Genomic DNA, 16,028 nt, shown 5'->3' with positions numbered 1-16,028 from the left:
TTTCTTCTTTCTAGCAAAATCTAAGTAATTATTGTCTCAGCAAAAACAATAATGAGGTCTGTATGCGGAGCTTTTAATTTCATATTCCAGCGCTTTCCAGAGTTCGCTTTGCTTAGCAAACAATAACTTGAATGCGCTTGAGTATAATCCAAATCTTACTTTGTATGAACTTCGTGGAATTCTCCTATTAGGATAAGATTTTGTTTAATTCTTAATTAAAATAATCATGCCCATCTAAATTAAAAAACAAAGGTGCAGAAATAATAATGAAACATTTTTTCCTGTAATACAAAGTTAAAAGAAAATGTGTATTTTTAATTTTAATATTTGTGTAGGTTATCATTCTTATATGACTTTGTTACTTATTTATCATTGGTCTGATTTATAAATCCAGTAGAACAGTAAATATGTAGACACTTACATAATCCTAATGCATTAACACTTAGGTTAACCGCAAATGTATTAGAAACGTTCGCACATATCAGAATACTCGTAGTGACCTTTACAACGAAGCCACAATATACAGCTTGAATGTTTTATAACCCAAAAATAAAAAATAATGCTTTTCATTTTCAGTTGTTGTCCCTGACATGAAAGAACACTAAGAGTAAATAAATTATTAAATTCTCTTTAGACAAACAGTTGCATTGTCCTAGTGAAACTCGCAACTCTATTATATCGTTGTTTATCATGTAAATTTATTTAGTTGCGTAAATAATGGTATTTTTTTCATGCGTACCTACCTACCCCTGAGTACTAAGTTAGAACGCATAGCATAAGTATGTATTTCATAGGTAGCTACCACACCCATCAAATCGGATTACGAAAGCGGAAATTATTAGACAGAAATTAGTGTAGCGGCAGTGATTATCGAGTCAAACCTCAAAGGGTTCTACCTTTTTTGACGTGACAACGTCTTAAATTAGGTTGCGGCTGGGAGTCACTTATGAAAAAGTGTAACGCCCGGTAACGTTACGATGAGTCACCGAACGAGAGAGAGGCCCGCCGAATGCCTTGCGTCTCTCTCCCACTCAACTATGATCGGTCTGCCGCGCGCGCAGCACTAGAGAATTAGGCGCATTGAATCGGCGCATGCTTGTGTCTCTGTCTTTGTCTTTCTCGAACGTTCTTGGCGTTGGAAAAACAAGAAAGCGTCACAATACAAGTTCACACGTGTGGTTAAAGTATCGTCAGCTGTGTCTGTAGTGAAAATATGGAGTGCTTAGATTCGTCATTTATCATTTACAACAACTACAACAATAAAGGTAAATAATTGTACACTGATATTTCATTATCGTAAACTATGATTGATTGATTAATTGTTAGATTGACACAAAAGTTGAGAAACTGAGTTTATAGGTTTTGTCATACTATTGATAAATGTTGATAGTGTTTGTGCAATTCTTATTTTCATTCAATTCCTTGTTCCTATTGTGCAATTTAATTATATTCATATCAATAAATATTCTACCGAGAAAAAGACGTTGTCACGTAAAATCTTCGCCCGTAAAACCGACTTTACAGGCAACCATTTTTTTTTTTTTTTGTGAAAAGGTACCCGGCGACGTGGGAGCGACGCCGGGTTATGTGGGATTTTTACCGCACTAAAACCCCCCCGGTGGCCGTCCTCGGCGCTTGGTGGAGAACTCCGGGATCTCCGATGGAGCACAACCGGAGACCTCCGAGCGCGATGCCCCAATCGGGCTCTTCCCTGGGGGAGCAGTTAACGCTCCTCCCACACACCTAGTGTTTACAACTGTATGCGGCCACACACACCGTCGTCCTTCCCGGGGTTACTTGCTGGACGGTTCGAGCTCCCACTCTTGCCGCCCGCAACCCCAGAAGCCCCCTTTTAGTCGCCTCTTACGACAAGCAGGGGAAACCGTAGCCCTATTCTAGTCCCGAGACTACAGGGACAAGGGTTCTACCACCTACAAACCAGTTACGTTACAATAAAAAGCAGATGAGAAATTTGTGTTAGGAATAACATCATCATGTAATTAAATTGCCCTACTTATACATTTTCGCGTTACGCACACATACATATCTGCTTACTTAACTAACCACAAGCAAGTATTATGTATTTTCTTCAGTCTCATTTCATTCTTCAAGTGCTTCAGAAGCCTTTTTGAATTTAGAGTACGTAAGAAAACACGGTTGCATTATAAAATAATGGCATCTCGCGAATACCCTAAGGTGTGGAGTAAATTTGAGCGGACGATAGAAGATGGCAGAATTTTAAAATTTGAAATAGAAGACGTTCCAGAGTCAATGTGGGGGACCGCCGTCGAGTTTATGTTGGGGAATTATATCAGAGAAGATGTTTGGTGGAAAGCAGCAGGTATATTGCATTAGTTTCTAGTACATACTTTTAATGAATTTATTGTAGTTGTGCAGATTTATCCGTAACATTATGTTGGATTGTTTCCAAACTCAACGGGGTTGCGTCGTTTCACTAGTGAGTTTCCATGACCACCATTTCCATTGTGATGCCCGGAGTATCTTTTATGGCGAGGATCCTTGACAATACGAATAAAACGAGCCCAGCAAATTAGATTTTCTGATTTCTAAATCATATCTATATAATAGTTAACTTTTGTTTTAAAAAGTGATCATTGATCTGATATCAATTACAAACAATGATAATTAAAAACTAGAAAAGTATTTTAAAAATGTACCTACTCATGTTATTCTGACACAAAAATACAAAAAAACAAAGCATTTTTCATTTTAGTTCCATTCGGTTTTAACGATTACAAACAATGATAATTAAAAACTAGAAAAGTATTTTAAAAATTTACCTACTCATGTTATTCTGACACAAAAATACAAAAAAACAAAGCATTTTTCATTTTAGTTCCATTCGGTTTTTGTATTATTACTGCAGGCGAAGCACACTACATTCAAGATTTTTCTCACGACTCTCGGAATTATCTCGGATAGATATTTTTATCTTAAATGTATCATAGTCGCCTGCAATAGACTATCCGAGATTCTTTCTCCCGGTGAGAAAAATCTGAACACAAAAAATTTAAAGCCACTTAAATTACTTGATTTATTAAAGGCATGTATTTATTTATTTCATATACAACATACGTACGGAAAATTAATTTTAATAGGTATATGTAATTGCTACCTATAAATATATAAATGTTTTATTGGAAGTATTATAACTTTAAAGTAATTAAAGTTTAGTATAGAAAATAAGTAATACGTTATTTTATACTACATGCATTGCAATGCTGCTGTATACCTATAATAGTATGAGCATTCAATGCATCAAAAATTCGGAAAAGAATCTGCAAATACAAATCATTTTCATTAAAATTAATTAAGTAATACTATCTATATTTTAAAAATGCAAAACAATTGTTACCGTTGAAAAATAACTGAGCTGCCAGTTGCGAAATCAACGCCAGTGGAAACCTTAATAAACCTTAATTAAAAGATATACGTAGGTATGTGAACAATGTTCTGAGCGCGAAGATTTTTTGCAATTAACAAAATCCCGTCTGCCGAGAGTAACACGCAAGAAAATACCTAAGTCATTAGGTGTATTCTTCGGGCCTGCTCCAATTTCAGCGTAAAGAAAAGAGAGCTTTCACAGAATTATCATTTATGAAATAAATGATTTATGAAGACTTCTTTTCAAGCCGTTTATTAAACGCTCATATAGTGGGGACGTGGTTTTATCCTTGAATTCATCTAAGCATTAATATTACCCTGGCCTTGGACGTTGTCTTGTCAGTTTCTTTGTAATACGAGAATAAGGCACATAAAAGCTTTTACTCGCTCATGTTCCACATAAATTAAATTAACATTTGTGCCAAATACTTATTACATGAAGTACCTACACGTTATATATTTATTTATTTATATACCTATCTGTTTTTCAATATATCAACCCTTAAAAGTCCATTGCGGGACAAAGCTCTCCCCTTTAAGGGGAGGATACCGAAGTCACCACATATGTTATTACCGACTGATATATTGCATTTAACCACTTAAATGGCTCATGAGACATCCACAGAGAGAGGTTTTTAAAGATATCTTATACTATAATAACAACCTTAAATTGTAGATGAAATTTCATAAGCCACAAAACAACGTTCGATATGAAACCGCATAAAATATTTTGCTTTAATTAAGTAAACTGTCATTTCGTGACCCTCTACATGATTTATAACTTCGAAAGGCACCTTGAAAATTACTTTAAGCGCTTTTTTAACATCGAGTAAAATCTACTTGTGTTGGCGAATTTTCCTGGCGTCGGTCCAGACTTTCTTTCACCTTGAACTGAGAGGAATCCAATATATCCGCAAATCGATTATTTTTTTGTTCGCGTTTATATAACCACTGTTCGTGAATTTTTTTTAAAGACGAGGGCACGTACTTTCTTACATACGACATATTTTAAAAACTCCCGTAGGCTTTTTTATGTTAGGACTTATTTAACTGTTATTTTAAATAACTTATATTTAAAGGCGATAAATATGGAATTATAAACATTTAAAAACAACATATTGATTTCAATTAATGTAACAAGACTAACATGTAAACGTATTTTTATTTTTCTTCAAATGATTACTAATATTTTAAATGTCTAGTGAGGGGACTTACTCGTACCAAGCTTTGTATAAGAATTTCTCGCATTTGGTTGGTTGAACCTGTAACCCTGTAGTACGTCAGATACTACTACTACTACTACTGAACATCGAACATCGAACATTTGTAACTTGTGAATGCTATACTTACCACTATATTACGATTAGGGTAAGGTTGCTCAAGCCGTATCCCCTAAGGGAAAAATGCTGTATTATTTGGGGTAATTTATATGAAGGAAAATCTTTTGTGTAAATTTTATCCTTAGTTATTAAAGTATCATAAAATATTTAAAACAAAATAAAAATAATTTATTTAAATAGGTAGACTTAAGAATTCCTTATAGGTACGACTTGAGCAACAACACTTCAAAATTTGAAAATAATATTACTGACTTAACCTTTTAAACTTTTACCATACCATTTTATTTTATTAACCATACCATTTTATTATGACTAAATGAATAGTAGAATGTGTCAAAAATAGAAAAGAATCATAGAATTAACAATTGTACTTCTCTTGAAATTTGCTTACTGATGAACTTGAAATTTTACTGAAAAAAAACGACAAAACTTCGTTTTTTAAATATTTTTAAATTAATGATACCGACATGGTGCCTGGTTATTTTTGTTTACTCGCACAACTAACTAGTATACTTTTGAATCACCAGTCTTTTTGTACATAGGAGACTAGATATTACTGTGGTACGATTTAGCACGACTAAGCAACCTTCCTCTATATTGCTAAAATAAATAAAAAAGTCCGAATGTACATCGTTACTACTGACATTAATAATTATTCTACGCGCCACGCCGTCTACAATCTCTACACAATATTGAGTTAGTTCTTTATAAACTCTAGGTGAAATTGTGACATTGCAATAAATGTCCTAACATACTCAAAATTATTTGCCTTTTAGTATACGAGGTGCTTATAACTTATAAGATTATGTTCAGTAGATGTAAGACGTCGTCAGTCATAGAATCGTAATACAACTAGGCATAACCACAGCATGCATTAACATTTAAGTACATAAGCCGAAGCCGTACTATTGGTATTCCAACAATCCTAGTTTTGTCTCACATTTATGTTAGAATCTCAGCCGAGACAAATTGTATTTATCTAGGGTCTCTATATTAAATTTCATATTGTTGTTGTTTCTAGTTGCCATTATACAGAGAATATTAGTTCGAAAGCCGTACGACACAACATAAATTATGTTGTGTCGTGTTTAACTTGTAGTTTAAGTCGCATTTAACAAATGAACAAAACAGTGGCGAAATCCTCCCCACTCTGTAATACTTTTCATCATCATCATCATCAACCCATTAGTGTCCCACTGCTGGGCACAGGTCTCAGAAAGAGAAGGATTAGGCTATAGTCCACCGCGCTGGCCAAGTGCGTATTGGTAGACTTCACACACCTTTGAGATTTTTTTTTATAAATCTCAGGCATGCAGGTTTCCACACGATGTTTTCCTTCACCGTTTAGCAAGTGATAATTAATTTCTAATATGCACTTAACTTCGAAAAAACAGAGGTGCGTGTCTGGGATTTGAATCTCGGACCACTCGATCGAGAGGCCGAGTTTCTTAACCACTAGGCTATCACTGCCGTAATACTTTTAATGATACCTAATTGAAGTGGAGAATTCGAATTCAATATCATAAATTGATCACGGTGGAGGGTTTCATTGTGCGAAATTAATACGGGTTCCGGTATAATTAATTAATGTCTTTGGAATTGGCAGGTACGGCGCAAGATCCGGTGGCAATAGAAGAGTACCGCGTGCTCCTGTCGTCGATCATTAGGCAGAAAATGAGTTTGGCGTGCTTCCTCACTGACGGGGACGGCTCGGGGCGCACGCTCGTTGGTGTTAACTTATGTATTATACAGCAGAAGGATCAGTTCGTTGAGCACAATCCGGTAAATGTTTTTATTATTGTTATGACAAAAGTGAGGAGAGACGGACAGTTATGCCGAAAAATACCAGCTAAAAGCCTACTGTGTTCCTCACTTTAGTAAATGTTGCGGCTAAGGACATGCTTTTGCATTCTTCGTTGTCTCGATGTGATAAAAAACGCTAGTCCCTACAAATATAATGTATCGCATAGCCCTACTTCCCCGATCCCGATTTGATTAAGGTTCCACTTTAGCCATTACGCAGAACGTTGCTCTCATTCAACTCACATTCAGATTCACGATGCGTATTGAATGTTTATTGTCCATTGGGTTGTTTTGAAGGATTGATGCAATGGACCGTTAAACTGGATATCTGATTTACTTTTCGATTTTACCACATAAAGCTACAATGTGTTTAAAGTGCATACCTACAATATATTTTAATCGTTCAATAACGAATTTACATTAAGGAGTATTTATTATTTTTGTTGTGACACATTTCAAACCAAATATTGATGTAAGTAAGGTATAAGTAAAGGTAAGAATAAGATTTATATGGAATGCAGTTAGTACAATTTTACCACTGAAAAAGACAAAATAGCCCTACAATATGTAGGAAAATATAAGTATATTGACTACTTACACACCTATTTGTAATAATAACTACAAAACCAAAGTTATGCAACATTGAAATATGTTGCCTATAAGTGGCGCCAACCATCCAGACTATAAACTATATAATCGTCAATACAATTTAAATTTCCTAAAAATACAAACGCATCTACAACCATAGATTAGTAAAGATACTTCGCCGCCTTGAAATTGAATGAAGCCACAAACAGCTTATTTTAGTAAGTTCTTTTTTTGAATCCTTGACAAATAAAATCATTTTTAGAGAAAATTTACGAATAAATAACTAATTTACGCAATAATTACGTAATGAACGTAATAAATAAATAATTATTTCAAATATTTTAGGGATATTTTAGCACGGAGACGTGGCAAAACTTTTTTACGCAACTATTTAAATTCTCAAAACTGGGTACATTTTCTTGTTAGGAGTGAGTAATCTTTACTAATCTATGTCTACAACATACAATTCTTATCTATAAATATAAATAAAATTGGAGTGTCTGTTTTTAATATTGAAACAACCGCTTTATATTACATGCATATGAATATAGGTACATAGGACACCAAGATAATATTTTTTACACTTTTTGTCTGTCTGTCTGTTTGTTCTGGCTAATCTCTGAAATGGCTAGAGCGATATTGACGGGACTTTTATTGGCAGGTAGCTGATGTACTAAGGAGTAACTTAGGCTACTTATATTCTAGAAGTGGCTGTACCCCTGTTTCTTTTTAACGCGAGTGAAACCGCAGAGCACAGCTAGGTTACAATATAACAAAAAATATTGGACTAAAAAAATTTAGATTACTTATTTAGGTACTTACCATTAATGTTTTTCTCAAATTACCCACTCTTTAAAGCGTATTGATAGTAAAAATATTATTTTGCTATTAAATTCTGTTTAAATAATATTTTTCATGTTAATTGAAATAAAATTAAATAAAATGACGTAGGAGAAACTGTAATTCCCGCGCTTTCTATACTTTTTTACGACGGCCATAGATGTCCTAAGAGTACAGTAACCTGTATAAATGTCCAAGATATTCGAATATCTATTTCGTATCATAAATTATAATTTATTTATTTCAAAGTAACTACTAAAAAAATTTAAATGCTTGTAAAGTCGTATTACAATAATGTAATATAGCTATTGGTAATTAACAAAAGATACATCTGTGTATTTTATAATTACTTTAGATAATAATAATAATTACGATGAGTTAAATGTCGACAATTTATTGCATTTACTATTTTAGAATTCTATACGTGTTTTAAAATTATATTATCTAAGTTATTGCTGTTTTACTGTGACATATTTTATAAAGTATCGAAAATAATTTACATCACACAAAAATGGAACACCTTAAGCGACACGTTCAATAGCTACGCACTAGTTTTTTTTTATTTTCTTGTCTTTTTTTTCTATCCAGGGATCTAAAACGAACTGTCACAAAAAGTCGTTAGTGTTAAATAAAGGTCTGTGGTATTAAATTTGGTTCATAAAAAACCGTTAATACAAAGAAGAATTAACCTAGCCTTTAGTTTTTAATAAATTAGGTTGAACAAACTAAGGAAACAACGTTTAAGAAGGGGAGAAGGTATTGAACGCAACTCAGATTTCTAAGTCCAATTATTATTATTATTATGTTGTCAATCTGTCTATCACTAACAATGTCAATGTCACAGTCACAGACTCACATCTGTCAAAACAAAAAGTTTTGTATGATTTTTGTTGTGAATCCCCGATAGCCAATAATTAGTAACAAACAAATGACGCAAATTAGTATTGAACAAAACAAATTATTAGTTACTTAAGTACTTCATAACTTCGAAAAACTGTACACTACTTCGAGTATTCGATAAACTGTGCAATTTACAAATATTAATTTAAAAAATACCCCGAAATAGAGTTAATAAAATGAGTGTGTGTGCTTATTCTGCCCTCAAACAGCAAATATTGGTCAGTGTGAGTGCAAGTGATAGACTTGGGCAAACTCTGTGCACTTTGAAGGAATTCTATAAGAATGACATTAATTCTAGGAGAAGACTCGAACAAATCACGACAATTGGTCAGCTTTTACATATTTTGGAGATACGAGATGTTATTTCTGAGAATGATGTTGGACCCTTAAAGGAAATATCCCAGAGATTACCAAATAATAGTGAACTTTTACGAAAAATAGACCTTTATGAAGCAACTCATATACGAAGGAATTATAAAAATTGCCATGGTAAATTATGATTGTTTTGAAATATTATATAAATAGTAACAATTCAACAGTAATAATGGTTACTTAGTAGATCATTATTTTGACCGTAAACCACTACTACTGTAAAAAAATAAGTGATTGACTTTATACTTACTATTTACTATTTATACCAATTATTTCAAATCAGTTTTACCTTGTATTTAATATTTATAACATTTGACTCCGGAGGCACCACTGCCACACCTATTTCTGCCTCACAACAGCAGTTTTAAGCGCTGCTGTATTCTGATTTAATAGCTTTGGTTAATGTACCACTTATATGAGACATTCCAACTTAGTCCGACATGACAGTTGATCAGTAGTCAAGTCAGGTAGGGGACTCCAGTCCTACCTAAATTTCAATACAGGTTTATGGGTGATATTCATATCATCAAAATTCTTTTCTTTTTTTATTTCTTTTTTATAATAATGGAGTAGCAGACGAGCATGCAGTCCACTTGATGGTAAGTGGCTACTGCTGCCCATGGACGTTTATAATCAACCCCAGATAGGATTAGATATTTCTACCTAAGGTCGGCCACAGATGTGCCGCTACCCCTGAGGACTTAGCTGCAACGCCTCGGAAAAGTATGTCTCCCTTACCACACCCTTCAAAACGGAACACAGCAACGCCCAACACTGCTGTTATTAGGTAGAAATAAATGTGGCAGTGGTGCCGCCAGAGTCGAACCACAAAGTGTTCTACCACCTTCTATTTATGTTAGTTATCTATTAGACACAATATTTAGCAAGTTATTTTTTGTTCAGCAGTACGCATTGTTTAGTTAGTTAGTCAACTCAAACATGAAACAAAAATCACTATAGTTATTACTGTACTTGTCATTAACATCTCCTATACATTTCTTGCAGCACCTGAAGTTACACAAAACTGTAATGGACAACACATAGAACCCCCTTCGAATCAACAACCTAATAACTTATGTAGCATAAAGAAGCAGAAAATCCTTGATACTATTGTAGATGAGATTGGAATCTCATGGCGAAATTTAGCTAGGAATTTGAAACTAAGCGAGCCTACAATAGCAAACATTGAAGACAGTTGCAACAGCTTGTCAGAAAAAGTTATAAAAGTGCTAGAAATATATAGAATTGAAGATAACCCTCAAACACTGTGTGATGCGTTGAAAAAAATTCGCAGAAAAGACTTAAGTGTATTATTACAAGAGATTATTGCAGGAAACACATGAATATAGTAATTTACATAAAAATATAGTTTTCCTTTTTCCTGTATTACCTTATCCTTCAAATGCTACAGTTTACCTTCTTGAATAAAATGTAAATAAACCATATTTAGATTTTAATTATATTTAGATTATAATACTCACACCTAAATAATTTTAATATTTGGTAATTTCAGAAGTAAGTCATTTTATGTTTTTTAATCATCTCAATACCTACATCCAATTTTAGTTCTAGTTTCCATCTAAGTAAAAAGATACTAATCTGACATGACATCCTAGTCTTGGCCTAGAGCCTAGCCTAGTCAAACCAGCCTTGTCAAACCAAATTAACTGTTCACGTATTGTACCTATTTATGAAGATATAGCTAGTTATTAACTATATTTAAAGCAGTAACTGATATTATGCTATTTTTTTTTCAAAAGTTGACTAATACCTACTTTTTTTGTTCAATATTATGGCATTGCGATATTAATATTATGATTGATCATCCAACTTTAATCAATCAATTATTGATTGAAGATTTAATTTATATAGTAAACAGGTATTTAAATATTAAGATTTACTAATGAACGGGAAGTACCTAAGGCCTAAAAATTACATCAACATTATCCACAATAAGACATACTTACTAAACTAAATCTGAAAGAACGCGTTTGTCATCTCACGAACACAAATAATGTTCGCTCTATAATATGGTAGGCTAGCTCTACCCTCGAGACTCGAGAGCATTCCACGCACGAAAATGTCGTAAATTTGCGCCTCGTTCCGATTACAATGAATTGTTGTGGAGAAATCTAAAACAGCTTAAGCTTAGCTTTGTTTATATTTATTATTATGTCCATGACACTTGTACGGCACTCCTATATTGGTGAAAACCTTCGATATTAATTATTTTTATTATATGATTAGAAAGAATGATGGAGGATTAGCTGTTCCACATTGTGCTCCAGTTGGGGATGGAAAGCAATATTGGATTTCTTCAATTAGGGTCGATAAAATAAATTCCATTAAATAATTTAGCGTTTTTAAGCTTTTTAAAATAATACTTGTTTATGTTAGAATTTTTTTTTCTTTTTATATTACCTACTCAGTAGGTACCTAAATGAAATAAAAGCTTATTTTTAATACCATTTATTTTTTTCCTTCGCCGCGCATTTTTGTATACCAACTCGTGTGCTAAGTATATATTTTGTCATAAATAGGTGTAAACCTACATATTATTTGAAGGTTTGAATTAGGTACCTAAGAAGGCAGCCAAAGATTCAAGGTATAAAATAGCAAGATAACAGCGCCTACGTCTATTCATGCGAAGACACTGAGTTATGAGGACTTATTGACAGTATTTCCACAAAATAGATTCTTTATATTTTGTCACACATTTCTAATAAGACGGTACCTATACACACAGTCTACGACGTTCTTCATTTTCGATTTGCGGAGACCCGACATTTTTTTCTCTGAAATCATTTCCATTTATTCTCCGTTCTCATTCGAGCTCGACCCAGTTTCCAACCATCGCATTAATCTGTCAGCTCACTAATATTATCATATTTATAAATAATTTATTTTACTGTAACGTAATCTATCAAATAGTTGAATGATCACATGAAATTAAAATGAGTTTAATTAAACAAATGCTGCTGGTTGTCATCAGGCATCAGCTTTCTGTCCGTTTATGAGCTCTGTTCTATGGAACAGCGTATATAGATTTTGATTTTGAACAGCGTATATAGATTTGAAAGTGTGAGATTAATCACAGCTACATTTTTATATTAAATTAGCTATGTGTAAGTTGCCCTATCCATGACCATAAAATTGTGGTTCGGAAAACAGTTAAATATTTTTGATTGACTCGAGCATGCTGACAGCATACCAACCAATTTTTCTTATATCTGTAATGAACACACCTATCATACCCAAGCCACTTCAGACTAAGTCTCTAGTAGTATTTAACGGACAGGTTAACGACCTTAGTAGACGGGTTGATTACTCCTAATCGCATATCTTCACCAATCCGTACGGGAACATCATGCTAGAGTGCGCTCTTAAGTGCTCAAGTTAATGAGTTCCGTAGTTGGACGTATTTGGGGATCTTAGGCAGCAAAATGAATCTTATAGGACAACGTCACAAATCATTATATGCTTCGTTAACTTCCTGTTTTTCTTAACAGCCCAAAACGAAACCTGGGTTGCTGTCTCTTCGCATGTTCGCGGAAGCAATGAAGGTGACAGCACTGTACGATAAATACGACGTGAACAGATACCTCATGGGAGCTGGCCTCTCCGTCACGCCGGAATATCGAGGACTGGGTATCAGTGTCGAAATCCTTAAATGTAGGTAAGCAAGTACATTTATCAGAAATTGAGATTAATCATTTTATTACCGAGTTTCTTTACCATTTTAGCGATGTATTAACTTTTGAAAAAGTTACAGTTTTAATTTTACCTTTAGGCAATATTAAAAAATCTCGTCCGACCATAAATATTTAAATTAATTCTTATATAATAACTATTTTTCTTTGGCAAATAGAATTAATCACTGTCTCTATCCATATAACAATTATGTTGACAGAATATCTGTTTGAAAGCGAAAAAATCTTTCGTGCTTTAACTGCGGATGTGCCTAATTATATACCAGTGCAGTACAACAATGTCTTAAGGCAAACATCTTAACGTGAAACATTACAACTTCATTAGAAGCCCACGACGTATTGTAAGTCGGGCACAGATGTCCGTAGACAGTGCAAAAACAGAAAAAAAGTCGACCTTTGCATCAACGTCTGAAACCTCGGATCCCATTTCTCAATGTCAATTACGTCCTGCCACTTTCAGGATCATGCTCACTAAAGAGCTGGGTCTTCCCGCGACTGGAGGGATTTTCACAAGCGCCGCGGCACAGCGCGTCGCAGAGAAAGCGGGCTACGAGTGTCTCTACCAGATCCCCTATAAACAATTTGGAAAAACGTGCAGTATACAGTTCGATTCCAGCGCTGAAAACTTGAAAATACTCGGCAAGAAAATGGAATAAGTCTAGGGTAACTAAAGAAAAAGAAAGAGTAAGACAAATGGGTGATAAATTTAGAGTTTTTCTAAGTATTGCTTATGTATTTATAATGACAAATATATTTTAATAAATTCTGGGTAATACTGGATCTACTGCTTTTATTTTTTAAATAATAAGAAATTCTTACAAGAATATGATCTTATCTTATTATTCTTAGAATATCATATACCGCCTTTCTTGTTTTGTAAGTCCATATTATCTATCTATTTATAAATACTTACCTTATTAATATTAAAAGAGTAAGTACAACACATTAGCCCAACTAAGAGAAATAATATTTGTCTTCTTTACTTGCTTCACTTTTGTACCGAGTTCTAATTTCTAACAATGGAAAATAATAGCTTAAAAGCGTAGACATTTTACCCCAAACTTCACGGAGTCTGATTCCGTCAAGACATGATTCCGTTTGATGCAAATTCAAAGGGTAAGACGTCTGTGTTTAATTGTCTGAAGTGGGTTCTAGCTTTACGGCTACGAGATTGCCGCAAGGAATGACAAATTGTCCCTCGGTTTAACTGCAAACGACCCGTACTACGTATTGGGGTTGATCCTGTATGAAATACTCGGATGTATTAATGTGTAGTGGTTTAAACGAGCAGTTTACATGTTGCTACCCTTTCCGAAAATTTGTTTTACATGCTATTATACAAAACTTGAGGTCATTTATTTTTCATTATTAATTGACTTAAGATTTTCTAATGAATACGAAAAGATATTCGTTTTTAATACGAGATTTCGATACACTGGATTCTGCGTTTGTGTCGTATTTAAAAGATGCTTAAAAGCTGAGCTAATTCGAGTGACTTCTAGCCACAAACAGTAGACATTGTAATCGATTACCTACTTACTACATTAAGAACCATCTGTATTCACAGTAAGTACGTCTATAATGAATTAATTAGTAATTAATTCAAGAACGTTAAACCGTGCCGTGTTCAGAGGTAATTCAACTATCATTCCCGACATAGGGACGTACGATGAATAGGCTTTCGACTAACGCACGTGTACTGCATTCGAAATGTTCATCTTTAATACGAAAGTCAATTAAAATTAAAGATACTCTACTTACGTAATGGTTATTTACATATATTAGGTTGATTTTTGTACAGTAGAGTTTTTGATTAATTTACGTTAGTATGAGACTTAAGTAGAGTGAAGCAGTGATAGCCTAGTGGTAATAATTCGGCCTCTCGATCAAGGGTTCCGAGGTTCAAATCCCAGGCACGCACCTCTGATTTTTCAAAAATTATGTGCGTATTAGAGCCTACGAAAGTTTTGCCGTTTTACCAAAGTTTAACAAAATTTGACAATTGCTAAGGAAAGTTATCGAATTAAGAACTTTGGTAGGTTTTTGTACACCAAAATCGGTTATCACTAACGGGCGTAGCTGAATTATTTAAATGTAGGTAGGTAAATATTTGGTCTGTCCCTCGTAAGCCTGTCTGCCTGTCGTAAGACGCGACTAAAAGGGGGCTTCCGGGGTTGCCGGCGGTAAGAGTGGGAGCTCGAACCATCCGGCAAGCAACCCCGAGAAGGACGGCGGCATGTGTGGTCGCATAACAAGTAAATATAAAGTATATGTGTAAATTAATAATCTATAAATTTTGAGAAGTAGGCTATTAAGATAAAACTGACTTATACTCGTTCGTATCTTAAAAATCCTAAGCCCCGAATCGATGCCCTTAATTACAAGAACGTTGCCACAAAATAAAAGTTTATTCTTATACATAGGTACTTTTTTTTCTTTTTTTCTTAACGAGGGGGAACCTTCAAAAAGTACCCGACGACGTGGGAGCGACGCCGGGTTATGTGGGATTCTTACCGCACTAAAACCCCCCCGCTGGCCGTCCTCAACGCTTGTTGGAGAACTCCGGGACCTCCGACGGAACGCAACCGGAGTCCTCCAAGCGCGATGCCCCGATCTGGCTCTCCCCTGGAGGAGCACGATTTCGCTCCTCCTGCACCATCTGGTGTTCACGACGGTATGCGACCACACATACCGCCGTCCTTCCTGTGATCGCTTACTGGACGGCTCGAGCTCCCACTCTTACCGGCCGCATCCCCGGAAGCCCCCTTTAGTCGCCTCTTACGACAGGCAGGAGTTACCGTAGCCCTATTCTAGTCCCGGAACTACAGGGACAGTATACACAGGTACCTATAACTTGGAGACTTTATTAGATTCTGTAATATTTAAGCAGTTAGGAAGAATATAAATGAAATATTTTTTCTTAAAGTAAATTAGGTATTAGGTAGGTATACGCTAAAAATGGCTTAGGTTTATTTGTTATAGCAATCTTATTAAAGTCATCCTATAACAGGAAAGACCTACGAGTATTATAATTTACAAATTTGAACACCTCCAAATATGCCTCCAGAAG

The 16,028-nt window shown here is 34.6% G+C and overlaps 1 protein-coding gene across 1 annotated transcript; it reads left to right on the top strand.

The window, feature by feature from the left end:
* The first annotated feature begins 2,080 nt into the window (after nucleotides 1-2,080).
* LOC140750962 (uncharacterized) lies at nucleotides 2,081-13,638 on the top strand. Its single transcript, XM_073084728.1, has 4 exons — nucleotides 2,081-2,341; nucleotides 6,352-6,527; nucleotides 12,758-12,924; nucleotides 13,419-13,638. Exons 1-4 carry the CDS (start codon nucleotides 2,173-2,175, stop codon nucleotides 13,612-13,614), a joined length of 708 nt encoding a protein of 235 aa, XP_072940829.1. The 5' UTR covers nucleotides 2,081-2,172; the 3' UTR covers nucleotides 13,615-13,638.
* Nucleotides 13,639-16,028: the final 2,390 nt, after the last annotated feature.

The sequence above is a fragment of the Epargyreus clarus genome, unplaced genomic scaffold (assembly GCF_041222505.1).
Source record: "Epargyreus clarus isolate Ecla_fem2 unplaced genomic scaffold, WU_Ecla_fem_2.2 ptg000021l, whole genome shotgun sequence".
Lineage (NCBI taxonomy): Eukaryota > Metazoa > Arthropoda > Insecta > Lepidoptera > Hesperiidae > Epargyreus > Epargyreus clarus.
This window is presented reverse-complemented; position numbering and strand designations above follow the sequence as displayed.